The sequence below is a fragment of the Xenopus laevis genome, chromosome 9_10S (genome assembly GCF_017654675.1).
Source record: "Xenopus laevis strain J_2021 chromosome 9_10S, Xenopus_laevis_v10.1, whole genome shotgun sequence".
Taxonomy (NCBI): domain Eukaryota; kingdom Metazoa; phylum Chordata; class Amphibia; order Anura; family Pipidae; genus Xenopus; species Xenopus laevis.
In genome coordinates this window covers 108132303-108159230 of record NC_054388.1, presented here as the reverse complement: position 1 = coordinate 108159230, position 26928 = coordinate 108132303, and the positions used below count along the sequence as shown (strand labels likewise).

General features: G+C 43.6%; 1 protein-coding gene across 5 annotated transcripts in view; it reads right to left on the bottom strand.

The window, feature by feature from the left end:
• srcap.S (Snf2-related CREBBP activator protein S homeolog) overlaps positions 1 to 26928 on the bottom strand; it is a 62040-nt gene that overhangs the window by 14804 nt on the left and 20308 nt on the right. For 2 of the 5 annotated variants that reach the window (XM_018239360.2, XM_041578137.1), the window contains exons 7-25: positions 26193 to 26392; positions 25251 to 25323; positions 24832 to 24921; positions 21852 to 21956; positions 21522 to 21706; positions 20165 to 20342; positions 19256 to 19392; positions 18148 to 18317; positions 17845 to 18037; positions 17001 to 17137; positions 15535 to 15721; positions 14956 to 15125; positions 14675 to 14865; positions 12343 to 12489; positions 12047 to 12205; positions 10927 to 11172; positions 9557 to 9727; positions 6198 to 8812; positions 5155 to 5426 (exon numbers count right to left, since the gene is read on the bottom strand). In XM_018239360.2, the coding sequence (XP_018094849.1) occupies positions 5155 to 5426; positions 6198 to 8812; positions 9557 to 9727; positions 10927 to 11172; positions 12047 to 12205; positions 12343 to 12489; positions 14675 to 14865; positions 14956 to 15125; positions 15535 to 15721; positions 17001 to 17137; positions 17845 to 18037; positions 18148 to 18317; positions 19256 to 19392; positions 20165 to 20342; positions 21522 to 21706; positions 21852 to 21956; positions 24832 to 24921; positions 25251 to 25323; positions 26193 to 26392 (5626 nt within the window). Of the gene's footprint in view, positions 1 to 5154; positions 5427 to 6197; positions 8813 to 9556; positions 9728 to 10926; positions 11173 to 12046; positions 12206 to 12342; positions 12490 to 14674; positions 14866 to 14955; positions 15126 to 15534; positions 15722 to 17000; positions 17138 to 17844; positions 18038 to 18147; positions 18318 to 19255; positions 19393 to 20164; positions 20343 to 21521; positions 21707 to 21851; positions 21957 to 24831; positions 24922 to 25250; positions 25324 to 26192; positions 26393 to 26928 lie in introns of those variants that run through there. The other 3 variants (XM_018239361.2, XM_018239362.2, XM_018239364.2) reach the window with 3 other exon arrangements.

Genomic DNA, 26928 nt, shown 5'->3' with positions numbered 1-26928 from the left:
TTTTCTTGCTGCCCGCATGGTGCGTATGACTGCGTCCGAGAAACCCTTTTTCTTTAGGATGTTGGTCTCAAGAGCCACGCAGTCAAATTCAGATGGCCCGGATTGGGATGCCGTATTGGCCCTTGTAGAAGCAGATCCGGCCGAAGAGGAAGAGTCCAGGGTTCCGCTATGGACAGATTGAGATGGTCTGAGTACCTGGTGCGCCAGGGCCACCGTGGAGCAATGAGGATTAAGGTGGTGTGCTCCCTTTGTAGTTTTCTGATCGTTCTGGGGATCAGAGGCAGCGGAGGGAAGGCGTAGGCTAGGCCGAAGTTCCAGGGAGCTGTGAGGGCATCTGCCTCTAGAGCTAGTGGGTCTCGGTAGCGGGCGAGGAATGCTGGCACCTTTCGATTCTGCCGTGTCGCCATGAGATCGACCTCTGGAGTGCCCCATTGGTCGGTTATCTCTGAGAAGATTTCCTCGTTTAACGACCATTCCCCTGGGTCTAACGTTTGACGACTGAGGAAATCCGCCTCCCAGTTTAGGAGGCCTGGAATGTAGATCGCTGACAGTTGGGCCTGGTGATTCTCTGCCCATTGAAGTATGAGGCTGGCTTCGGCCTGGGCTCTTCGGCTTCTTGTGCCGCCCTGATGATTGATGTAGGCCACAGCCGTGGCGTTGTCTGACTGGATCGTTACCGCTTGGCCCGACAGGTCGTGTTGCCAGTGAATCAGACCCAACCGAATGGCTCTGATTTCCAACAGGTTGATAGGTAGGATCCGTTCCACCTGGGACCACCTGCCCTGTGCGGAGCAACCTTCTAGCACTGCACCCCATCCGAACAGACTTGCGTCCGTTGTGAGCAGACGCCATTGGGGTTCCCCGAGATGTCTTCCCGAGGAAAGTGTGGAGGATTTAACCACCAAAGGAGAGATGACTGGGTTTTCCGCGAGAGACGGATCTCCTGTAGGAGAGACTTCCTCTTCCAGGCAGTCAGGATGTTCCACAGCAGTTCCCTGAGGTGGTGTTGGGCAAAGGGGACGACTTCTATGGTGGAGACCATGACCCCTAGAACTTTCAAGCAATGTCTGGCTGAGTGGGTCGGTTTTACCAGTAGCGAATTCACCAGGGCCAGGACTCTCACAATTTTGTCTTGTGGAAGGGAGACCCGGTTGGTCCTCGTATTGAATTGCATTCCCAGAAAGATCATGGATTGACTGGGAATCATGGACGACTTCTCCCGGTTGATGCACCATCCCAGTTCTTGAAGCTTGGAGATTGAGATCTGTAGGCAGCGTTGTGCTGCTGAGAAGGAAGGTGCTTTGATCAACAGGTCGTCGAGGTAGGGGGTAATGGAAATTCCCTCGTTTCGGATCAGGGCTGTGGCCGCCGCGATCTTCGTGAAGACTCGGGGGGCTGAGGTCAGACCGAAGGGGAGAGCTGTGAATTGGAAGTGGAGATTTTGGAACACAAAGCGCAAGTATTTCTGATGGGGAGGGAAAATCGGGACGTGCAGGTAGGCATCCTTGATGTCGAGGGACGTCAGGAATTGGCCCTCGGCCATGGCTGCTATGATGGACCTGAGGGACTCCATCTTGAATCTTCGAGGTCGAATGAACTTGTTGATGCCCTTTAGGTCTAGAATGGGTCGTACGGACCCGTCTTTCTTGGGGACGACAAATAGGTTTGAATAGTAACCTTTGAATCTTTCCCCTATGGGAACAGGAGTGATCACTTCTGTGTGAAGGAGGTTTGAAATCACCAGACGAAAGGCCTTCTGCTTGTCCTTTTCCCGAGGGAGTCTTGACAAAGAATCTTAGAGGGGGCCGAGAGGAAAATTCGAGATGGTAGCCTTGCGACACTACCTCGCGTATCCAGGAATCCTGAGTAATGGAAAGCCAGGTATCCGCAAAGTGTTGAAGTCTTCCGCCTAGGGGTACCTGGTGAGACGGGGGAGAGACCCAGTCATGCAGAGGATGATTTGTCCGCAGGTCTGGAAGATGGTTTGCGGCTCTGCCAGGTGGATCTAGGTTTGCCCCCGAATCGTCCTCAATTGGAAGCAGTGTGTCGTGGGGGAGATGACCTATTGCCCTTGGTTTGGGAGGGACGAAAGGACCGTCCTCTGCGAAAAGGCAAGCGGGCCTTCGGTTGAGGAAGAAGCGTGCTTTTCCCCCCAGTCGCTTGGCTGATGATCTTGTCAAGATCGGGGCCGAATAGAAGCTTCCCTTTGAATGGAAGAGAGGTGAGAGACTTCTTTGAAGAGAGGTCTGCTGTCCACAATTTTAACCAGAGACAGCTGCGTGCTGCAACGGACAGGGCAGAGGTTCTGCCGATGATTTGTGCTGCGTCGAGGGAAGCTTCACAGATGTAATCATTTATCTGGGATGCCCATTGCGCTAGTTGGTGGCGTGGGGCTCCCGATGAGATTCCTTGAAGCAGAGTGTCAGACCAAGTCTGACACTAACCCAGGCTGTGGCTAGCACTGGGCGGAGGGAAGTACCGGAGGCTGAAAATTGAGAGCGAAGCAGGCCCTCCAGTTTTTTGTCCATATGATCTTTAAAGGAAGAGGAATCGGGAACTGGTAGGGCTGTATTTATGGATAGACGTGAAACAGGAGCATCCACTGATGGCGGAAAGGACCACTTGTCAGTTGAATCTGATGGAAAGGGATACAGTTTGAGGAACCTGCGGTTTGGCTGGAACCGCCTCTCAGGTTTGTCCCATTCCTGTTGAATAATCTGCTCAAGTTGGGAATGAGCTGGGAAAGTAGGCGAGGACCTGCTGTTTCTTTTAAATAGAGCCTTGGTAGTTTTGGGGTTCTCTTCGGTCTCCTGTAGATGGAGCGTTTCAATGACAGAAGCTATTAGGGAATCAACTGCTTCGGAAGAGAATTTTGGAGATTCGTCCTCTGGGTGTTCAGTGGTGTGAGACAGCTCACCATCAGAAAGAGAAAATTCCCCGTCAGGTTCTGGTGGAGGTGAGGAGAAAACTGGGGAATTGCTTCCGCTTTCCTCATCAGAGGGAGAAGGGGCTCTGCGCTTTGGGACCCTTTGTCTAGGATTGTCCAAGCGGGAAAGGAGCTTGTCCAGGGAGAGGGCCAATTTTGGAATCCCTGTGGCTAGATGAGAAGTCCAATCTGGAATGGCCTGGGGCCCTGAGGCTAATGCCTCTGACTGGATTGAAAGGGAGGCCCTTTGGGAAGCCTGGTCCACCTGGGGGGGAGCAGGGCTTGGGGAATCAGAGACCTGTGCAGCAGGTTTACATTTGGTACATAAGGGTTCCTTGTGACCCCCTGGCAGCTTTTTGCGGCATTTGGCGCAGGCCAAATATCTAACAGAGGCCGTGGATCCCCTGGAGAAAAGGCCCTCACTAGTGCCCTCAGACATGTTGCCCCAGCGTGTAGTAAAATTTAATAAGATAAAAATACTTGCTGTGGGTGCCCCTGCTGTTGGATAGTCAGGGAGAGGAGCCAGGGAGTAGCGCTGGTGTCAGGTACGCAGTGAGGGAAGAACCCACTGAAGCCTGTGTCCCCCGTGCAGCAGAGTAGCCTGAGAGTGAATGCGCACCGAAGCGCTTGTCTCAGTGCGGGGAATGAAAAAACCGGAAGATCCGGTGACGTCACGGCCAGTGAGGCGCGCTCGAAAATGGCGCGAGAAAAGTGTGCGAAATGCGGAGCAGAGAGGGAGGTGCTGCTGGTAAGGCAGACGCAGCCGCTATGCGCACGCTGCCTGCATACAGTAATGGCCGGAGTCTACAGTAACAGGCACGTTCTGCCGAGAAGTAGGGGAGCGTGACTGTGGTGTGGAAGAGAGTGTAGTAGGGTTTCAAATGGAAATACCCTGTGTAAGCCAGTGCCCTCTATATGTCAAAACCACCGGAGCCTATGCAGCATGAGCCTTTTGGGGGCTGCTGATGGCAGATGGAACACCCTAGGGAGGGGGGTGTTGGGGGAGGGTTCTGCAGGAAGAAGAAGTCAACTAGGCTGGATGGTCAGAGCTGCAGTTAGCCTTAGTGACCCCAGGGACAGAATCCACGTTGGGAGAAGTCATAAGGACACACAGCTCAGTGCAGGTGACTTAGACTCTCCAGTGTTCAGAAGTTGTTGAATGAGAGTAGAGAGAGAGATAGTCCTAACCTCCTTAGGACACAACAAAAACTGGTTCCGGCTCCACCTACTGCTGAGGGTATAGCCAGCGGAGGAGGAGTCACATTTCTTATTCTGTTGTGTCCTGCCTCCTAGTGGCATTAGCTATACCCCACTGTCTCCTGTGTCCCCCAAGCTGACGTGGAGAAATGACCTGAGATGCACACCAATATTACAACTAAAATATACACTTGCTGGTTCAGGAATTAAATGTTCTATTGTAGACTGAATTATTTAAAGTGTAAACATTGTCATTTAGAAATGAAAAAAATACATCATAAAAATCATGACAAAATCCCTTTAACAGCTTAATTTCCCAGCCATTTCTTCTAATGCTCCCCAATATTTACTTTCAACATTTTACCTAGAAAGCATTTAATAGCTAGGCAGGCCCGAAAGGGAACTGCAGTTTATCATCATACCAACGGGTAAGGAGACAACAGCTTTGCACTCTACATAATAAACTCTGTACACCAATAGCTACAGCTTACAATCAATTAGATATTCTGCATCGTTTCTGAAATAATCAAGTTTACTTTCACTATCCCTCTCAGCATCTGTTTCTCTTCATTCTCTCTTGATGCAGGAGTTGGGTGTCAGATGAATGATCCAATATATCTTTTAGGGAGGCTCCTTTCCTAGCAGATGAATTAGAGCTCACTCAAATAACTAATTCTAGTACAAACAAAATAACTGCCTTTTGTACAAATCCTGCATGTAGAGAGACATGATGTCTGGTGATTTTAATAGAGTGAGCACTGATACATCTTCTAGGCAAAAGGAGACCCCCTATAATATATATTGGATCATTTATCTGACACCCAACTCCGGCATGAAGAGAGAATGAAGAGAGACCGATACCGAGAGAGGAATAGTGAAGATAAACTTGGTTTCATAAAGGATGCAGAATATTTAATTGATTGTATTTAAAAAGTTTCTTATTTCAGTTTGATGAAGCTTATATTAATTTTTGTGATAGTTCCCCTTTAAAGCACCACAGATACACAGGGCCAGTTAAATAGTTCGCTTACCTTTCAATGATGTGGCCAAGCTGCCCCAGTCGCTGCTCTGGGGTTAAAATGAACTTGCTCAATGCATCCGTTCGTAGCCAGTAATTGTGTAGATTCTGGGGACCGGGGAAGTCATTAGGGAAGCCAAACCGCCAGTCAGTATTGCGTAGAGTGCAGAAGTGAAGGACTTCAGTGCCATAAATGGGAGGCAGTTTACAGCGCCTTTCATTCAAATGGAAGAGTCTATCCAGTTTTTCCATTTTTTGCTTGCGCCGCCGATCTTCCAGTGGCTCCTGGAGGACACAGGAATAGGCCACGTAACATTAGTTCATTACAAATGTTTAGCTTAAACATGAGGCCATCACCTATCCACACAACTTGGACTGCTAGACAGTGCTGCAGTGTTTCCTTTTAAAGGGATTCTGTAATGATTTTTATGATGATGTTTTTATTTCTAAATTACATCGTTTACACTGCAGAAAACTCAGTCTACAATATAAAATGTCATTCCTGAACCAGCGAGTGTATTTATTAGTTGTAATATTGATGTGTAGGTGCATCTCAGGTCATTTTGCCTGGTCATGTGATTTCAGAAAGAGCCAGCACTTTAGGATGGAACTGCTTTCTGGCAGCCTGTTGTTTCTCCTACTCAATGTAACTGAATAGGTCTCAGTGGGACCTGGCTTTTACTATTGAGTGCTGTTCTTAGATCTACCAGGCAGCTGTTATCTTGTGTTAGGGAGCTGTTATCTGGTTACCTTCCCATTGTTCTGTTGTTAGGCTACTGGGGGGGGGAGGTGGTGATATCACTCCAACTTGCAGTACAGCAGTAAAGAGTGACTGAAGTTTATCAGAGCACAAGTCACAGGACTGGGGGCAGCTATGAAACTGACAATATGTCTAGCCCTATGTCAGAATTCAAAATTAAATATAAAAAAAAATCTGTTTGCTCTTTTGAGAAATGGATTTCAGTGCAGAATTCTGCTGGAGCAGCACTATTAACTGATGTGTTTTGAAAAAAAAAAAAACCATTTCTTCTCATGACAGTATCCCTTTTAACTCACCAAATAGAAAGGTGACCGAGGTGGTGGTGGCAGCTGCCGGCGTAGTCTTGAGGCATGTAGAAGTAGGGCATTGGTTGGATGGGGAGCATCTCCATCCAGCATTAAATCAGGATCTGGAGCAGTGCCAAGAGTTACACTAAATGATGAAGGGCCGTCAATGGACAGGGATAAAGGAGGATCTGGGGCAGATACAGGTGAGGGAGCACTGGGAGTTAAAGGAACAGAAAAGGGGGAAACTAGTGATGGCACTGGATCTGAAACACAGGAGGTAGCAGAGGTAGCAGAGGTGCCTAAAGACAAAGATGCTGTGGTGATAGCAGTGAAAACAGCCGAAGAGGCAGAAACAAAGTTAGAAGGCAAATGTGCAGTAGGGGCAGAAAAGGACTGCGTGGTGAATATAGTGGAGGATGAAGATGGCAGGGGAGAAGCAGTTATATTAGCCGCTAAGGTGGGCAGAGGAACGCTGGCATAAGCTGCTAGAGGGGTCAGAGGAGCAGAGACACGCGAGGCTAGTGGTGGAATAGGTGTTGATGCAGAGGCAGCCAGTAAAGGCATGTGGGCAGGTGCTGAAGACACGTGAGCTGGTAAAGATGAGAACTGCAAAGGTAACTGGACAGATGCTCCAGGGGCAGGAATAGAAGTTGCATATGAGGGTATAGGGGAACTTACTGAGGCTGTTGACGGGGAATCAGAGGCTTCCATTAGCAGGGAAGCGGAGGCTACCAATGGAGACACAGGGGCTGATACAGATGTTTTTATTTTATCATATTTGGCTGGGGAAGCCAAAACAGATGGAGCAGCCAGAGAGACTTGGGCAGCAGCTGGAGAAAGCAATGGAAATGGAACCGGGGCCTGGGCGGCAGCAACTGGAACCGGGGCCTGGGCGGCAGCAACTGGAACCGGGGCCTGAGCGGCAGCAACTGGAACCGGGGCCTGGGCGGCAGCAACTGGAACCGGGGCCTGGGCGGCACCAACTGGAACCGGGGCCTGGGCGGCACCAACTGGAACCGGGGCCTGGGCAGATGCTACAGGAGTCAAAGTAACAGAAGCCTGGCTAGGAGCAGTAGTGGTTACCTGGGCAGTTGGAGTGTCATTTATAGAAGCTGGGGTGACCAAAGGATGTGAACACATGGCAGCCTGGGCCAAAGAAACTGGGACCTGGGACATGACAGCCATAGAGGAGTGCTCTGGAGATGGATGAGCCAAAGGACCTGGTGACTGAGCTGTGGATGTCTGGACAGGAGTCAAGGCAGCTAGAGGGGCCTGGGAAAGAGCCGCCAAAGGCACAGGGGTCTTGGTAGTGACTGGTGGGGCCAAGGGGACTGAGGAAGCAGTCCTCGGTGGGGCCAAAACAGCAGAGGCCTGGCTAGCAGCTGCCAGGGCTGCCAAAGGGGTTTGGGCAACAATAGGCGGGGTGGTTATGGGGGCCTGGCCAGGCAGTTGAGTAGATGCCTCAAGTGGAGGCAAGGGGGCATTTGCAAAAGCTAGTGGCAATGACAATGGAGCAGAAGAAGTCAGAGAAAATAAAGGAGAAGACCCAGAAGTTGCAGCAATCAATGAAAGATTGCCAGAGGCAGATGCCACCAATGGAGAGAGAGACACAGGAACACTGGAGGATAATGTGGAGATGGGGATGGAGAGAGATGCACTGAGCATGGGTAACGGAGCAGAAGCAGTAGTGGTGTTGACAGTTACAGAGGAAAGAGGAGTAGGAAGAGTGTTTGATGCTGAAACAGGAGGATTGGCTTGTACCTGTGAAGAGGAAGAACGAGAGAGTACAGGACTAGCAGTGGGATGAGGGTACAGGATAGGAGTTGCACTGCTATTTGCAGAGGGCAGTGCTGACAATGCCAGGAGAGAGACTGGGCTACTTATAAAACGTGCAGGCACAGGGTTAAAGCTGGAGGCAGTGGAAGAGACAGAGTTGGTAAGTAGTGCAGGAACCAAGCTGAAATTGTATGTTGGAGGTACCAGTTTAGGAGTATTAATATTATGATTAAGACTGGATAGCACAGGTGGGGAAGGAGGGTTGTGAGACATGTTAAGCAGTGGGTTGACACAAAATCCAGGATCTGAGCTTGTACCAGGCATGCAGAGAGTCGGCAGCAGGGGAGGTAGTGTCTGAGTAGAATCCGCAGGATCTTTTGTTACTGGAGTTTGAGGAAGGACAACAGAGTTTCCATTAGCAACAAATTGTGAAGCATGAACATCATTAGACACTATTCCTAAGGCAGAGGTTGTATTGGCGTTTGGAATTTTCTGTAAGACTGGACACAGGTTAGAGTCAGGAATTACTGATGGACATGGAGAACTGGGTGAGAGGAGAGTGTTTTGTAGTGGACAGTTCGGCAGTGCAGGGCGGTGTCTTGGTGGGGAAGATCGATGGTTTGTGAGCTGAAGTGCAGCAGAGGTCCCTGTGGTGAGTAGGCGCAGGGCCACACCTTGAGGAGCAGCTGGGGTCATGGAACACTCTGTATTGGGGGTCATAGAATGGTTATGGATAGAGGGTAGGGGGTTTGGAACTGGAGATTGAAGTCTTGAAGCCACAGCAGGACTGGAGACCATAAGCAGGGGGCTGGTAGCCAGTGTGAGAGCAGACGATGCAACCATAGGTGCTGGAAAGAGAAATAAAATGTTTAAAAAAAAAGAAAAAAAAAATGTTCTATCATGCAAAGCACAACTCAGTCTTTAAAGGGGAATTATTAAGATAATGACAATTTAATATAATCATCATACTGAACCAAAACTTTCTAAATACAATCTAATCAAGATTATGTTCACTATTCCTCTCTCAGTATCGGTTTCTCTTCATTCTCTCTTCATGCAGCAGTTGGGTGTCAGATATTCATTGACAGTTACATCCAATATATCTTATACGGGTCTTCCTTTCCTAGCAGATGTATTAGAGCTCACTCAAATAAAAGATTCCAGTACAAACAAAATAACTGCCTTTTGCACAAATCCTGCATGTAGAAAGACATGATGTCTGGTGATTTTAATAGAGAGAGAACTATCTTCTAGGCCAGTGGTCCCCAACCAGTAGCTCGTGAGCAACATGTTGCTCTCCGACCCCTTGGATGTTGCTCCCAGTGGCCTCAAAGCAGGAGCTTATTTTTGAATTCCTGGCTTGGAGGCAAGTTTTAATTGTATAAATACCAGGTGTACTGCCAAACAGAGCCTCAATGTAGGTTGACAATCCACAAAAGGGCTACTAAATGGCCAATCACAGCCCTTATTTGGCACCCCAAGAACATTTTTCATGCTTGTGTTGCTCCCCAACTCCTCTTACTTCTGAATGTTGCTCATGGGTTCTAAAGGTTGGGGATCCCTGTTCTAGGCAAAAGGAGAACGTTACCTACCTAGTTTTTCACCAGCAACTACTCGTGCACCTGCAGGCTCAGGGACTCCCCCAGGTAAAACCCTCAGGAAAGGATGAGAAGGGGTTTGTGGCAAACGCACAGGTTGAGCTGGACGAGGTGCAGCTGCAGGAACATCACGGGTCGCTTGCCTAACCACAATTTTCACCACACCTAAAGGAATAAGAAAAGTGGAAACCGTTAAGACAGACAGTAAACGCACCTACAGGGTCCAGGCGAGTGACTATCATAGAAAGGGGCAACTCAATCACAAGAAGGAATGGAGCCAACAACACTTCTGCATAAGTGGGGGTCAGCAAGGTAATTTAGAAGCAATGAAATATTTACACTGTCTCCAAACAGAAATTATCCCAAATTTTATTGCCCAGGCAGGGTTTCCCATTAGAAAAAACAATACAAAAACATGACTGAAGAGGATCAAAGATAAGTAAACCTTTAAAATAAGTTCATGTAAAATGGATGAGGGGCTATTCTAAGCACTTTTGTAATTTACATTCATTATGTATTTTGTTTTTATTCCAAGATATTAAGGGATACATGTACTGTTCATATGAATGAATTGTTACAACAGCGCAACCTGCTGGTCAGTTTATGACCAGCAAGTAGTCAAGGAAGTTGTCAGGAGAAAGAAAGAGGCTGCTCTGATGTTCTTCTGCTTAGGAAAACAAATAGAAACCTCTCTCACATCTTTCCTAAGTAGAAGAACATCAGAGCAGCCTCTTTCTTTCTCCTGACAACTTCCTTGACTACTTGGTGGTCAGAATGGTCTGAAACTGACCAGCAGGTGGTGCTGTTGTAACAAAATTCAATCATATTAAAGGACCAGTAACATCAAAAAAATGTTTTAAAGTTATTTCTTAATAAAGACTTTGCAATTTTAAAGTTTAATTTGCCTTGGTGTTTTTTTTTTTTGATGTATACTAACGATTTTTAAAAAAAATGTTTTTGATTTTACTGGTCCTTTAACAGTACATGTATCCCTTAATATCTTGGTAAAAAATAAAATAAATAATGAATGTACATTAGAAAAGTGCTTATAATAGCCCTCATTCATTTTACATGCACATATTTTAAAGATTTACTTATCCTTTAAGTTAGGAGTATGAAATATTGCCGGAACATAAAAATCAGACTGCCACCTGGTTGGTATACAAGAGTTTTTGCACAGAAGTACGAGCTTATGGCTAGAAATAGCAAATACCACAAGGCTCTGTACACAGAGAATGTCTAATAGTGGTTTATTTATGTACACCCTTCACAATGTTGAATTCAGTTTGAACCTTGGTTGGTTTATCGGTGTAGTAAAAAAAGAAAAAAAGGTGGGGGGCAGGAGTCTATGAAGACAAACTTACCCTGCCCAGATGGAGTGCCAGGCGGAGGGGGTACAGGAAGGTTGGCACCTGTGATTAGAGAATGAGGAAGAGATTGCAGGGAGACCGTCTGAAGCCCAAGCTGAGCGGTACCTGCTCCCTGCACAAACTGTGGAGAAGCAGAGGGAGCAGGGGTTTGCTGAGCCAAAGCCTGGAGAAGAGCAAGCTGGGCGGGCTGGCTTAGCAGGTGGTGCTGCCCACCAGAAGACACCAAGTGAAGGACATTTCCTGTGACAGACACAAGTCAGAGAGAGAATCAGGAATAGTAAGCAGCAGACAGGATGATAGAGCAATAGACTACAAACATCTTTATATGGACAATTAAAACACAATAGAAAAGTTGATTAGAAAGAATGGATGAGGTGGAAGAAAAAACAAAAAGCACTGAAGTCTTGATGTGGGCAAGGGCTTCAAGCGATCTTCCAGCTGATTAAAGGAGAAGGAAAGCTACCGAAGCAGTTTATTGTCAACAGATAAGTCACAGTAGTGCAAGCTATAACACTATTTATTTTGCAGAATGCTTAACTATACCTGAGTAAAAAGCTCTAGAAGCTCTCTCTGTTTGTTTGGGATAGAAACTGCCATATTAGCTTGTTTGTTGTGACATCACCTCCTGCCTGAGTCTCTACCTGCTCACTCATAGTTCTGGGCTCAGATTACAGCAGGGAGGAGAGGAGCAAACGGAGCATGCCCTGGAGAATCCCATGTGTACACAATAGAAGGAAAGAAATGCTGTGTTTCTTTTGACAGAAGACTCAGAGCAGCATTACTTTGAGGGTTTACTGGTGTATTTATATAGACCTTTCTGATAAGGTGTAATTAATTTTAACCTTTCCTTCTCCTTTAATCATTAGAACCATCTATGAGCCCAAAAGCATTTAGAGAAATGTATCCACGACGGAGCAGTAAAAAAAGAGAAACGGTCAGAAAAGAAAACACTGGCAGAAGGTTGGCTGAATATAAACTGACTGCAGCTGATGAGAACAAACTGCTAAATGTAGACAGGAACAGAGAGAAAGCTCTTCACAACTAAAGAGGATCAAGCAACAGGTATGCGAGTCAATGAAGCAGAAGCAGGGGCCACAGAGAAAGCAGTACTCACCTTGCAGTGGGCGTGGGGTCTGAGCCATTCCCAGCTGTCGAACTTGGGCACCACTCAGAGTGAGCTTGGCACCTTGCAGCTGCAGAGTTACAGGTTTAGTGACGGCTGGAGGACATGCACTCACTGACCCAAGCTGAGACAGATTAATCACTTCTCCTGCTACAAAGAGAATAATGTTCTTGTTAGACAAATGCTGCATTCCAGCTGTGCGCATCCCTTTTCAGAGATACCTACAAGTCTAGTCTTGCAACTAGCCACAAATAGTGTTTCTAGGCGAGGTTTCAGAAATAACTTACAAGGTAGCCTGGCCTGCATGTCAGGTGTTAGGATTAACCTTTGCTGGGCACCAATTCCAGGCTGGGAGCTCAGAACAGACGGAGGCCTTATTGTACCAGGAGCAATGGCAGCCATTGGCCCTGCAGAAACCTGAACCAATGGGGTCGCTGCAGGAAATAAGAGTGGCGACAAGTGCAAAGATGTGAAGGTGTGGGAAAAGGAGATTGTGTACTCAATTAAATCTCTCTTCAGTCACTTGGGGGACACAGGGACAGTGGGTATAGCTCGTACAACTAGGAAGAAGGACACAATAGAAAAAACTGGCTCCTCCTCCACTGGCTATACCCCCAGCAGGCGGAGCTTAACTCAGTTTGTACCAAAGTCAACAGGACTATGTAAATTCTAACAAAACTAGAAAACTTGCAAACACTATGTCGGACAGAAGGCGAGGGCCTCAATCCAGGGAGGGAAGCCCTGTGTCCCCCAAGCGACTGAAGAGAAAGAGATTTAATGGTGAGTACACAAAATCTCCCTTTCTCAGAGTCAGCTTGGCGAGCACAGGGACAGTGGGGACGTACCAAAGTTGTCCCCTAGAATTCCGGGTGGGAGAATGAGGCCTATGTGGAAGCAACCACTGCGGCTTTGAAGCTGCAACAGTATTGAAATGGTAGAGTTTGGAAAATGAGGTCCACGTAGCTGCCTTGCACAGTTGTTCCGCTGAAGCCTGGTTTCTGAAGGCCCAGGACTTGCTCACACCCCTGGTGGAGTGAGTGGTAAGTCTGTCTGCGGAGTCTGGCCTGTGCAGTATAGGCTCTCTGAATCGCTTGTTTGATCCAGCAGGAGATGGACGACTTGGTGGCCAGAGCACCCTGGTGTTACCCTAAAGGAAGAACCAGTAAAGAATCCGACTTGCGGATGTCTTGAACCCTGTGCAGGTAGAATTTTAAGGCTCAAACCGGGTCCACACTGTGTGCGCTACGGCCCTAGAGAATCCCTTTTGTGTCAGGATTTGGCTCTCAAGAGCCATGCCGTCAAGTTGAGACTGGTTGGGTTTGGATGGTGGATTGGCCCTTGAGTGAGAAGACCTGGAAGTGGAGGCAAGGTCCAGTTTTTCCACTGAAAAACTGAGAAGATCTGTGAACAAGATCTCCGTGGCCACCTCTGCGTTATCAGAAAGAGTGGTCTGTTCTCGATGCATCTTCTTGATGATCCTAGGTAGAAGTGGCAAGGCATACCCCTGGCAAAATTGCGACAGAAAATTGGTTGAGCGCAGTGATGTAAGCCCCTATTGGGCCAGTGAACTGCACTATTCCCTCTTTCCCCTGTGCGCTGCAGATCCCCCTCAGCGGTTCTTGTGCTCTGACACAGGAGAAAAGAGCCAGTCAAGATGCCTCCAGGGCTTAGGATGGAAGGGAAATGCGCTGTAAATCAGCAGCCGGCACTCTGTAAGCACCCGAGAGTTCACATCCCCGAGGTGGGGAGTATGGCGCCAATTTCAAAATGGTGCAGCTCCACCTTGACTTCTTCCTGGGACGTGCTTGCCAAAGTACAGGATCCCACTATGGAGGATGCTAATAATGATTCTTTACACAGTGTAAAAGTCCAAAAACATCCCCTTGGTGTCAGATAAACAGACTAGAATAATACAAGTCCTAACCCCCTAAAGGAGCTCTGCCTGCTGGGGTATAGCCAGTGGAGGAGGAGCCAGTTTTCTCTTTATTGTTGTGTCCTGCCTCCTAGTGATACGAGCTATACCCTACTTTCCCTGTGTCCAACAAGCTGACTCGGAGAAATAGATATTAAAGGGGAAATCAACAAAAACATAACTTAAGCTTTATGAAAAGTAAACATAATTTCAAGCAACTTTGCAATATACATCAATTACAAATATGCAGACTTTTCATTATTTTGAACGGTTTGGAACACATCCCTAAGCCTAGCCTCCTGCTGATCTGTCTGACTACTTTGCTGAGCTGTCTGACTACTGTAACTTTGTATCAACAGCCATCTGTCCTCAGCCTGCATCCTCCAAACCCTACACACGTGATTTCAATAAGGAACGGAACACCAGAGTGCAATGCATTGTGGGTTATGTAGTTCCTGCATGCTGTCTGTACAATTTGTAACATCAGTGTTTAGTCCCTCCTTCCCTGCCAGGATTTCAAATGATGCAGAAAGAGAAGAACTGTTACACAGCTGGATTTCAGCATAGAAAATGGCATTTATTCATACTTTTTAAAGAAACAGGTAACTGTGATGGTAATAATAGGGGTTTCTGTGTTATGTGGGCCCCTTTATCAAATTTTGGTTTGGAAGCCGGTGTTTCCCTTTAAAAATCCATAAATTGCTTACCCTTTGCAGGTGACACTAGTTCTATAACTCCTGTCAATGAAGATGAGCTGGGAGTAGGTATTGCGTGCGGAGCAAAAGGCAAAGGTGGGTTGGCAATGCAGGGTGGCAGATCCAAAGGTTTCTGTGTTGCTCGAGAACTATTCACAACAACAATACTCTTGGGGTCTGTTTTAGGAACAGGCTGAATCATCCTAAGGAATTGAATCAAGGTCAACATGCTGTATAATTAAAAAACAAAAAAAAACAAAACAAAGCATTTAGCATGGAATAAAGACACATACCTGTTAACCTTCATACGAAGGGGACGGAGTCGTGGAGGGGGTTCTGGGGAATCTGCGATCTCTTGGATTAGCGCACGTGAGGGTTTATACTGCGGTAGAGCAACTTCACTCCCATAGCGGCACACTCGTCCCTCCATATTAATCAGGTCGAACTTGGACATGTCCACGTGCTGGGAGGAAGATTAGAATGAGGACAACAGCTTCACCTGGCCTGTACCCCCAGGAAAAAAAACACAGGGCCTCATTTATAAACACTGGGAACATTTGCACCTGGGCAGTTACCCATAGCAACCAACCAGTGATTAGCTTTTTTCAGCCAGCTGTAGGATGAACACCGAAAGCAATCATCTGATTGGTTGCCATGGGTTACTGCCCAGGTGCAAATTTGCCCAGTGTTTATAAATAACCCCCACAGACTGGCTTGGCAAATCAAAACCATAAACTTTATAGATACCATCCCTGTTCAAATGGCAACCCAAAACCCATCTTCACATTCATGCAGACTGTTTCTCAGCTTTCGCAACACAACTGGAGGTCTAACCCCTTTCAAGTCTAAAAGCCCCGGGGCCCTGTACCTGCCTGGAGCGGGTGACGATGAAGAGCTTGCAGAACCAGGGAAGGTGTAGTGTAGCAAATGGTGCTTGTGATAAAAGGAGAGTGGATTGGGCGCGGATCAAATAAGTTGGGATGATTGCAGACTTTGCGCAGCTGCATTAGAATGTTGATCACGCTCATGAAATGTCCACTGGTCAGAGTCTCTTTTGTGCTGCAACAAAAGAAAAGTTGTTAATTGGTCTGTACTGCATATACAGGTATGGGACCTGTTATCCAGAATGCTCGGGTCTTCTGGACAAAGGATCTTTCTGTAATTTGGATCGTCATAGCTTAAAGGATAAGTAAAACCTTTAAAATAAGTCAATGTAAAATGGATGAGGGGGGGTATTCTAATCTCTTTTATAATGTACATTCGTTATTTAATTTTATTCCAAGATATTAAGGGATACATGTACTGTTAATATTAATGAATTTTGTTACAACAGCGCCACCTGCTGGCAAGTTTCCCACCAGTCTGACCACCAAGTAGTCAAGGAAGTTGTCAGGAGAAAGAAAGAGGCTGCTCTGATGTTCTTCTGCTTAGGAAAGATGTGAGAGGTTTCAATTTTTTTTTTCCTAAGCAGAAGAACATCAGAGCAGCCTCTTTCTCTCTCCTGACAACTTCCTTGACAACTTCCTTGACTACTTGGTGGTCAAACTGGTGGGAAACTGACCAGCAGGTGGCGCTGTTGTAACAAAATTCATTCATATTAACAGTACATGTATCCCTCAATATCTTGGAATAAAAACAATAATGAATGTACATTAAAAAAGTGCTTAGAATAGGCCCCTCATCAATTTTACATTCACTTATTTTAAAGGTTTACTTATCCTTTAAGGGTACTAGAAAATCATGTCAAAACTAAATAAGCCCAATAGGATAAATGATATCTTAGTTGGGATCTAGTACAAGATAGTGTATATGTTTTATTATTACAGAGAATAAGGAAATCATTTTTTTAAAATGTGGATTATTTAGATAAGAGGGAGTCTACGAGAGACAGCCTTTCTGTATTTGGAGCTTTCTGGTTTCCAGATAACGGATCCCATAAATGTACTAGCATCTTTTCCCTTTGGCCACCTATACAATGGTCGTCTAACTCCTTCTCGGCTATGTGTGCAAAAAACTAAAAAAAAAATTCTTTGTACGCACATTTTAAACTGGTTTGCACAATTTTTAACAACTTTGTGCTCAGGTCAGAATAAATGCAAATTTTTGTGGTTTCACACAAACATTTTTTTAGGGCACCTCAATTTTCTGTGTGCGCACACTCAAGCACACAGCTTAGAGGGAACATTGCACCTAAAGGAATACTGTGTCTTTACTGTGAAGATCCATGCATTAGAAAGAGGGCCGCTTGATTCAGCTGTAGGATAACATACGACATGGGAAAAGTGTGCACAAGTCAGCTGAAGGTTACAGCAGGAAAAATTCTAAGCCCCATACTCACGCTGCTTGTGACATGAAGTCATCATACAGAAATCGTTGGCGCTTGGATAAACGGCAGTAGATTACATGCTCATACTTTTTAGGCATCTGTTTTTCCACATCCAGTTTAATCCTGCGCAAAAGGAATGGACGCAATACCTAAAAAGATGAGAAGACGACTAATATCTGTTTCCTAGCATCCAGGCAACGCCTGCTGGTGACTGCTTCTATGCAGATTAGAAGACTATAGAAGTGATAATAGGTGTGGCCAACAAAGTTAAAGGATAAGTAAACCTTTAAAATAAGAGCATGTAAAATTGAGGAGGGGGCTACTCTAATCACTTTTGTAATGTACATTCATTTGTTTTGTTTTTATTACAAGATATTAAGGGATACATGTACTGTTAGTATGAATGACAGCGCCACCTGCTGGTCAGTTTTCCACCAGTCTGACCATCAAGTAGTCAAGGGAGTTGTCAGGAGAAAGAAACAGGTTGCTCTGATGTTCTTCTGCTTAGGAAAGATGTGAGAAAGGTTTCTACTTTTTTTGCCTAAGCAGAAGAACATCAGAGCAGCCTTTCTTTCTTTCTCCTGACAACTTCCTTGACTACTTGGTGGTCAGACTGGTCAGAAACTGACCAGCAGGTGGCGCTGTTGTAACAAAATCCATTCAAAATCCATTCACTTATTTTAAAGGTTTACTTATCCTGTAAGCAAAACAAATGCAGACCACTGCTATGAAACCAGATACATATAGGATAGTGACAAGTGAAAATGCATAGATATATTTGGCTTCCAACAAGTACTCCTCCTCCCCATGCTCCATTGTATCAGTATCTCTAAACTAGCAGAGATTCCTTTCTCACCTTGTGCAGCCTGCGCACCAGGCCCTCGTTGTACTCCTGGCTGCCCTCAATCATGCCAGTCATGGGGTTGGAGAACCATTCCTTAAACTCACGGTGAGACTGGAAGACGTGAGGCATCAGGAAGTGCATGAGTGACCAAAGCTCCATGAGAGAATTCTGCAGTGGAGTCCCAGTGAGTAGAAGTCGCCTCTGACTAGGAGGGAGATGTGACTCAGTACGTTTAGTTAATAAATCCAAGACCAAGGGGACATGGTCAGAAGGGGTGGATTATGTATGACAGAACATGATAAAACACAGTCTCACCTGTTAAAATTTAGCAGGCTTTGCCAACGTTGGGACTTGAAATTCTTGATGTTCTGAGCCTCATCCAGGATGAGGTATATCCAGTTTTTTCTGCGGAAGGCCTGGTGATCTTGCAGCACCAACTGATAAGACGTGATGCACACGTGGAAAGCGTTGAATTTGGTCCAGCCCTGGGGGGTGACAGACCGATCAGGTCTCGGAATCCCAAAACGTGACTCTTCTAGAAAGAGCAGGTCCAGGGCATATGTACACAATATGGGGCAGATTTATTAAAGTGATACAGACAAACTACTTAAAATATGAATGTACATTAAAAGTCCCCTATGGGTCATATTGATCGTTTTTTGCGGAGAGGTTTGTTTTTGTACATAATTGTTAGTTGATGTTTCTAAACCTGACTGTTTTGCCGACCGGACTGTCCCATATCAGCCCGTCAGTTAAAGTTTCTAATGCTAACTGCCTCCTGCTGCACAAATATGGCAGCCCCCTCAGAGAGGACCATGGGGCATCAGACAGGTAATGTAAAAGCATCGTGCAAATACTTTATGGCAAAGTTATAAGTTGCTTTTAAAGCCAATATGATTTAGAGATTAATTACTGGTGTCCGTATCTCTTTAAGGGTCGATGTAAAAATTAGAAGTTTTGAATTTTTTTTTATTTTGGGTCAAAACTATCAAATTCAAATTGTGAATTATCCAAACTCGATTCGAGTTTTAATTAGAATTCAGAGATTTATCATACTCTCGCATTTTAAGAACTTGAATTCGACTATTCACCACCTTAAACCTGTATAAGTCAATGGAAGAGGTCCAGGGATCAGTTTGGTGATGTTTGCAGCCTTCCTGACATCCAAAGTTTTTTTCTGAGAAAAAAAACAACCTCTATTCGAGTTGTTAGGTCGATTCAATTTGAGAGCTGAGAAAATCTGATTTTATTAATACCTTTCGATTGGACGAATTTCAAGTTTATGGGAGTTAAAAAAAAAAAAAACAAACAAACCCCCCCCCCCAAAAAACACAAATTCAAAATTCAACCTTTGATAAGTGTGCCGCTATATGTATCAAATGATACAGAACTATATTGCAAGGGCTGTCTACTGTTTCCTCACCTGTCTCTTAAGCTTGCGTTCTTTTTGGGATCCATAATAGGTGAGGATCTTAAAACTGGGACACCACCGTTTGAATTCCATTTCCCAGTTAAGGATAACACTTGTCGGTACAATGATCAGATGAGGTCCCCAGTTACCTGTGGATACAAGGCTCATGTGATTAAACAGTTCATCCTCTTTCCTTAAAGGGATACTGTCATTTTTCAAAACGCATCTCTTAATAGTGCTGCTCCAGCAGAATTCTGCACTAAAATCCATTTCTCAAAATAGCAAGCAGATTTTTTTTTATATTTAATTTTGAAATCTGACATGGGGCTAGACATATTGTCAATTTCCCAGCTGCCCCCAGTCATGTGACTTGTGCTCTGATAAACTTCAGTCACTCTTTACTGCTGTACTGCAAGTTGGAGTGATATCACCCCTCCCCCAGCAGCCTAACAACAGAACAATGGGAAGGTAATCAGATAGCAGGTTCCTAAAGCTGGCCATAGACGCAAAGATCCGATCGAACGAATCCTCCAAAGATCGGACTTCCCCATCTCCCGGCCTGCCACTAACCATTCAGATCAAATAAAGTAGAAAAGAACAGATCAGCCGATGTTCTGCCCCTGACAGCAATCGTACGAAAGTTATGTCCGTCAAAAGCTGGTGACGATCGGCAAAACATGCATTGATATCGGCAGCCGACAGAAATTTTCTAACCTGTCAGATCGACCAAACGTCGGATCTCCGCCAGACGAAAAATATCGGGACTCTCCACACACCGTCAGAGAATGGTACGAATCTTAGATTCGTACGATCTGATCTTTGTGTCTATGGCCAGCTTAACACAAGATAACTGCTGCCTGGTAGATCTAAGAACTGCACTCAATAGTAAAATCCAGGTCCCACTGCAGACAAATCACAAACCTTTGTCGCATGCCAGGTGAGCTAGCAAGGATATAGTCTGAATGGTTTTTCCCAGACCCATTTCATCTGCCAGGATTCCATTTAGCTTTTTTTCATACATGGTAACTAGCCACTCCAGCCCAATGTGCTGATACTCTCTTAGCTCCCCTCGAAGGAGGAATGGGACTGGTGTCTTCACCTAAAATGGGAAAATGCAAGGCTTTGTCTCACAATTAAGATTAGGGCATGAGTAACCAAAGCTAAATGTAGTAGTAAATTGTAGGCTGATACACATGTCTATGGTGAATTACATCCCTTCTGATAAAGTAGTTTAGTATTGTGGCATGCACAATATTTAAGGTCGTTCCTGTCTCCCCTTCCTTAAAAGGGTTGTTCAACCTTTTGAACCCGTGAGCAACATTCAGAAGTAAAAGGAGTTGAGGAGCAACACTAGCATGAAAAATGTACTGGGGTGCCAAATAAGTGCTGTGATTGGCCATTTGGTAGCCCCTATGTGGATTGTCAACCTACATTGAGACTCTGTTTGGCAGTACACCTGGTTTTTATACAACTAAAACTTGTCTCCAAGCCTGGAATTCAAAAATAAGCTCCTGCTTTGAGGTCAATGGGAGCAACATCCAAGGGGTTGGAGAGCAACATGTTGCTCACGAGCTACTGGTTGGGGATCACTGATGTAGAGAGTAATATTCTGAGAATTTGCAATTGGGTTTGATTATTTCATTTAATTAATTTTGATTATTTAGCTTTTTATTCAGCAACTCTTTAATTTGCATTTTAAGCAAGCTGGTAGCTAGGGTCCAAATTACCCTAGCAACCATGCAATGGTTTGAATAAGAGTCTTGAATATGAATAGGAGTGGGCCTGAATAGAAATGAGTGATAAAAATTAGGAATACCAATTTATAGCCTTACAGAGCATTTGTTTTTTAGAAGGGGTCAGCAACGCCCATTTCACAGCTGCAAAAAGTCAGAAAGAGAAGGCAAATAACGATAAAAAAATTAATGAAAACCAATTGAAAGAATTGGCCATTCTATAACTTACTAAAATTGACCTAAAAGGTGAACCACCTCTTTAAGTAAAAAATAAAAAAAAGTCTGCCTCCTAGACAAACCAAAAATAAATTGGATTGCATATGAATTAAACAGATCTAGGTTTATCGGAAACTGGAGGTTGAAGGCATCCTACACAATACATGTAAAAAGCTACAGAGAGAGCTGGGAGATGAAACATAACTACCAGAAGCTATTTAGTATTTCTGGTGGGCTTATGGGAGAATGTTGGAAGAGCACACTGCCATGCAGTTTTACATACACAGCTGGCAAGAATATTAAGTTTAATAATTATACACTTTTAATACCTGGGTAGTTGCCAGAGTGTACCCTTTGGGTTGAAAAGACTCTGCGGTCGCTGCAATATCAGTGATTTCTTTTTTAGGTTCGGGTATCTCCGGAGGCAACGAATCCGTATTGGAACTGTCCTCTGGCTTCACAAGAAATTCAACCCCTTCAGAATCAGAGTCAGAATTCTCACATAGAGAAGAGTCTAGGTTAAAAAAAAATCATATTATAAAGCTCAATCTTTCTATCAAAGCAGAGGAGTTAAAAAAAATCTTGCCCTTTGCACATTAATTATCGAGCAGTGAACACACTCACAACCAGGCAGAGACAAATAAAAAGAATTGCCTCACCATCTGATTGGTCAGATTGCTGGCTTTCTTCACTTGGATCAACATTCCCCTCATCTGTCTGCACCATTGAGTACTTCTGCAGTAGTTCCTCTAAAGACATATCTCCTGTTGGAACAGTAAATGTTTAAATACAGCCAGTTCAAAAGTGAATCACGGATAAGACACCCGTTAAAAGGATAAGTAAACCTCTAATATAAGTAAATGTAAAATTGATGATGGGGCTATTCTAAGTAAATTTTTAATATACATTCAGTATTTATTTTCTATTTATACCAATAGATTTAGGGATACATGTACTGTTAATATGAATGAATTTTGTTACAACAGCACCACCTGCTGGTCAGTTTCCCACCAGTCTGACCACCAAGTAGTCAAAGAAGTTGTCAGGAGAAAGAAAGAGGCTGCTCTGATGTTATTCTGCTTAGGGAAGATTTGAGAAAGCTTCATAATTTTTTTCTCAAAGGTGTTGTTCACCTTCCAAACACTTTTTCAGTTCCGTGGTTTTCAGATTGTGCAGAATAATATTTTTTTTTTTAATTTTTTACAGTTTTCCCAAAATCTAAGTTTAAAGTTTAATGTTCTAGTTTCTGGTGTTTGGCTGCTCAGATGCAGATTCTGAACTGTTACAATATTGCACCATTTCTCAGCAGAATCTCTGGAGTATTAGCAACTATTGTATCAATTCTAACAACTGCCTGTAATGAAACCCAGAGATTCTGCTCAGCAGGGACAAAGACAACAAACATATCTACTAAATGTATCAATTTAGAACAGTTAAAAAATTGAGCTGATTTAGAAGATGAAAAATTAAACTTTATACTTCAATATTAGAAAAACTGTCACAAATAGAAAATCTTTATTGCTGATCAACTATCTGAAAATAAATGAATTGAAAAGTTTTGCAAGGTGTACTTCCCCTTTAAACAGAAGAAGATCAGAGCAGCCTCTTTCTTTCTCCTGACAACTTCCTTGACTACTTGGTGGTCAGACTGGTCAGAAACTGACCAACAGGTGGGGCTGTTGTAACAAAATTCATTCATATTAACAGTACATGTACCCCTTAATATCCTGGAATAAAAACTAAATAAATAATGAATGTACATTGAAAACATTTCTTACTATACTTACCAAATGCATATGGTTAGGGAAAAAGCCTAAAAAAAAGCCTAGAAAAATGCTAAACAGGCCACGTAAAAAAGGGGGCACTGGGCTTCCGAACATCGAACACTATCACCATGCTGCAATCACATAATAGACTGGTCCCATCACATGGATAACAGATTATGGGTAGAACTAGAACAATGGACCACCAACACCCACTTAAAGAGATACTGACACCAAAAAATGAACTTTTTTAATATCTATCATAACATTATATATTATGCTATTTGATACAAGGGAATTTACAACTTCTACACTTCATAGAAAAGGGGGAATTATCACTAAGCAAAAATTCCAAAGCGTTAAACCCTTCACTCCTACAGACCACCTAAAATATTCACAAATTGCACATTATTACCGAGCTCTGGTAGGCACAGCCACCCTATGCCGACCACTAATAATATTTGAAAAATGCTGTGCACTTAGTGACCCGCCCAGACATAACATTACCATGATATATAGATGTTTACAAAAAACAGACAGTCTACACAACCTGCACTTCGTACACTCTTGGCTCACACGCTCAGTGGAACAGATTGGCAACCTAATACTAAAGTTGCAATGCAGCTCTAGATATAGTTGCATATAACAATTAAACTATAAAATTCTTACCAAATGGTACAGAACTGCGGCAAAGCGAAGGACAATATTTGCACAGACATCGGAGACATGCTGGCGATGTCTTGGGGCAATAACAGACACATATATTATGGGAATGTCCACAGATAAAACCGTATTGGGATCAGATCATTTCCCTGGCTGAAGAAATCTTAAACCACACAATAGACAGAAACCCTGCGTACTGCTTGTTGTTCCATATAGAGAGCAATATCTCTGTCTTCAAAAAAAATCACTAGAACCTTACCTATTAAATGCTGCAGTGTCTTATACCTTTTGCATTGGAAAACACAACATGTGCCAACAATAGGACTGGCTCACAAAGATAGAGGAGCTTTATGTTTTTGAGGAACTATCCGCACATATGGAAGAACAAAACATTATTTTCACTGCAACTTGGCCGAGGTGGCTGGAATTCAAAGAAACGGAACAGTATAGTCTCTGTACCAATAAAGGCATCGCTTATATTCCATTCCCCTCTTCCCACCCCCACCCCCCTTTCTTATTCTCTTTCTCTCTTTATTCTATCTCTCTCGCCTCGTCCCTTCCCCCCAACCAACCCTCCCCCTACCTCCTATCCCAACTGTAATGTATAACTGTATAATTCTTGCAACCAGCTTTAGGATGTACTTGTTACAATGACATATTAGGTCCTGGGAGACCGATATTGTTTGAAGTTTATGTCAATAACTTTCAATTAAAAATTATAATTGGGGGAGAATAAAAAATAAATTCTTAGAATAGCTCCCCTCTTCAATTTTACATTCACTTATTTTAAAGATTTATTTATCCTTTAAACACAAAGACAAGCAGAGTTTTATCTTCTGTTGCACTGCAGCTTTCTACAGTTAAAATGATAGAAGATACAACGGACCTCACCTGTTCCCAACTACAGAATTAAACAGGCTTCCAGTCTCTGGTCCTCTCCCAAAAGTAATCTCATGCGACTGTAATGTCCCACCCGGCTAAAAGAACAAGTGTCTCTCTGGCTGTGACACAGCAGTACAAGAAAATACACTATGTCGTTGTACAGAGAACTCTCTATAGCACCGGCTACCAAATTTCAGCCTATGATGTGAGGCAAAAATCTGTTACTTAGTGCATACCTATGGCAAACTCCTTGGTACCTTGTTGTAAGTGATGTTAATATGCCCCTCCACCCCCTGCCATACTGGATTGCAGGTGACTTCAATATTCTTACCTTCTTTGGCAAGCTCAGACAGTTCCTCGGTATGATCTTGCTGGCCGTCTAGAGCTTCTTCTGCCTCAATAGTCTCCTCCTCATCTTCACCTACAGTCAAAAATGTATTTATACCATTAGATAAAGCCAACTTTTCCAGCTGATAACAACACAGAGGTTAAGATTTTCAGTTTTCAGAAAAAATAATTTGTAAATATATATGCCATTAAAAAATTGTGTCGGTTCTCCGACTCCTGAAACAATGTTGGAAGGCAGCGAAGACTTTGGGGAATGATCGGAAGAGAAAGGGATAAACTAATGTTTCTATTAACAAATAACTTTAAAACAGACTGAGAATTTAATGAAAGAATCTGATTTATTTATGTAAAATACAGTTTTATTAGGGCGAACGTCTTCAACTAAATGGGGAGTAAAATCACCTTCTTCCTCGTTAGCAGTGAACTCGTCATCTTCCTCCTCAAAGACTTGGGGCGTTCGAGGGGAATCGGACTCCTTTAGCATCAAGATAAGATTAGCGACACCAGGCAGAACAATTTACAAAAATATATTTAGTCAGTAACATTTACACCTTACATAAAAAAGCAGACAAATCTTTATATTTTATTTTATATACAATTAAAAATACACATAAACATTCACCCAGGAGACGTGAAAATCTTCCTGCATCTGTGAATCCTTACTGCCCACTAGAGAGGGAACCCTAGGTATGGGATCAGTTATCCAGAAACTCTTTACCCAGAAAGTTCCGAAATTATGGAAAGACTGTCTCCCATAGACTCCATTATAATCAAATAATCCAAATTTCAAAAATGATTTCCTGTTTCTGTGTAATAATAAGACAGTAGCTTGTACTTGATCCCAACTAAGATATAATTAATCCTTATTGGAAGCAAAACCAGCTGATTGGGTTTTTTATTGTTTATATGATTTTGTAGTAGACAAGGTATGAAGATCCAAATTACAGAAAGATCCATAATCTGGAAAGTCCCAGTTCCTTATCATTCTGGATAACAGGTCCCATACCTGTACTAGTCTATGAGACGGTCTTGATCTTCTACTGGGATTACACATTCCCAACCTTGTAAACAAGTGGATGAGGGGAAATACATGATATACTTGCAGAAGATATAGTATGCCAGGTATCCATTCAACTATTTCAATTGCATCTGGAAAGCAAATCTAAATCTGTAGTTCCTATATCCTTCTACACCATTTAAAAGTCTGCCAGACCCTTTTTTATACTGCCAGTGCTACCCTGACATAAGGAAACTGAACTTTAAGTAGACATTAAACAGGTAATAGCCATAACACAGGGTTTAACTTAAAAAAAAAAAAAAAAAATGATTTAAAAGAGTGAATACCTGCAAGTCCTGATCTGGATCCACATCTTGGAGAAAATTGGGTCCCAAACTCTGGAGCAGTTCCTCCAAAGGAAGTTCACTCTCCTTTTTCAGAAGCTCTATCTCCAGCCTCTGGCTCTCCGCATCATTCCCATCTTGACGCTCCTCTATCTCTATGGTCTCTTCATCATCTTCCTCATCATGAGGCAAGAAATCCCCATCTGCAGGTACAGAAACCAAATTAATTATTTTTTTCCTCTTAAATGGGTTGTTCACTTTTAATTTAACTTTTAGTATGATTCAGAGAGATTTTCTGAGACCATTTGCAGTTTTAATTTCATTATTTGTGGTTTTTGAGTTATTTAGCAGCTCTCCAGTTTGCAATTTCTGTTATCTGGTTGCTAGGGTCCAAGTTACCCTAGTAACCATGCATTAATTTGAATAAGAGACTGGAATATGAATAGCGGAGACCTGAATAGCAACAACAATAAATGTGTAGCCTTAGGGAGCATTTGTTTTTCAGATGGGGTCAGTGACCCCCATTTGAATGGAGAGAGTCAGAAAAAGCAAAAGAACAAATAATTCAGAAACTATAAAAAAAAAAAAAAAATAATGAAGACCAATTGAATAGTTGCTTAGAATTAGCCATTCTATAAAATACTAAAAGAAAAATACAAATACTGTTCACCTGTCTGTATTAGAGACTGAAAAGCCAACATGACACTGTGTTAAAAGGAATAATCTCTAGCACTAGCAA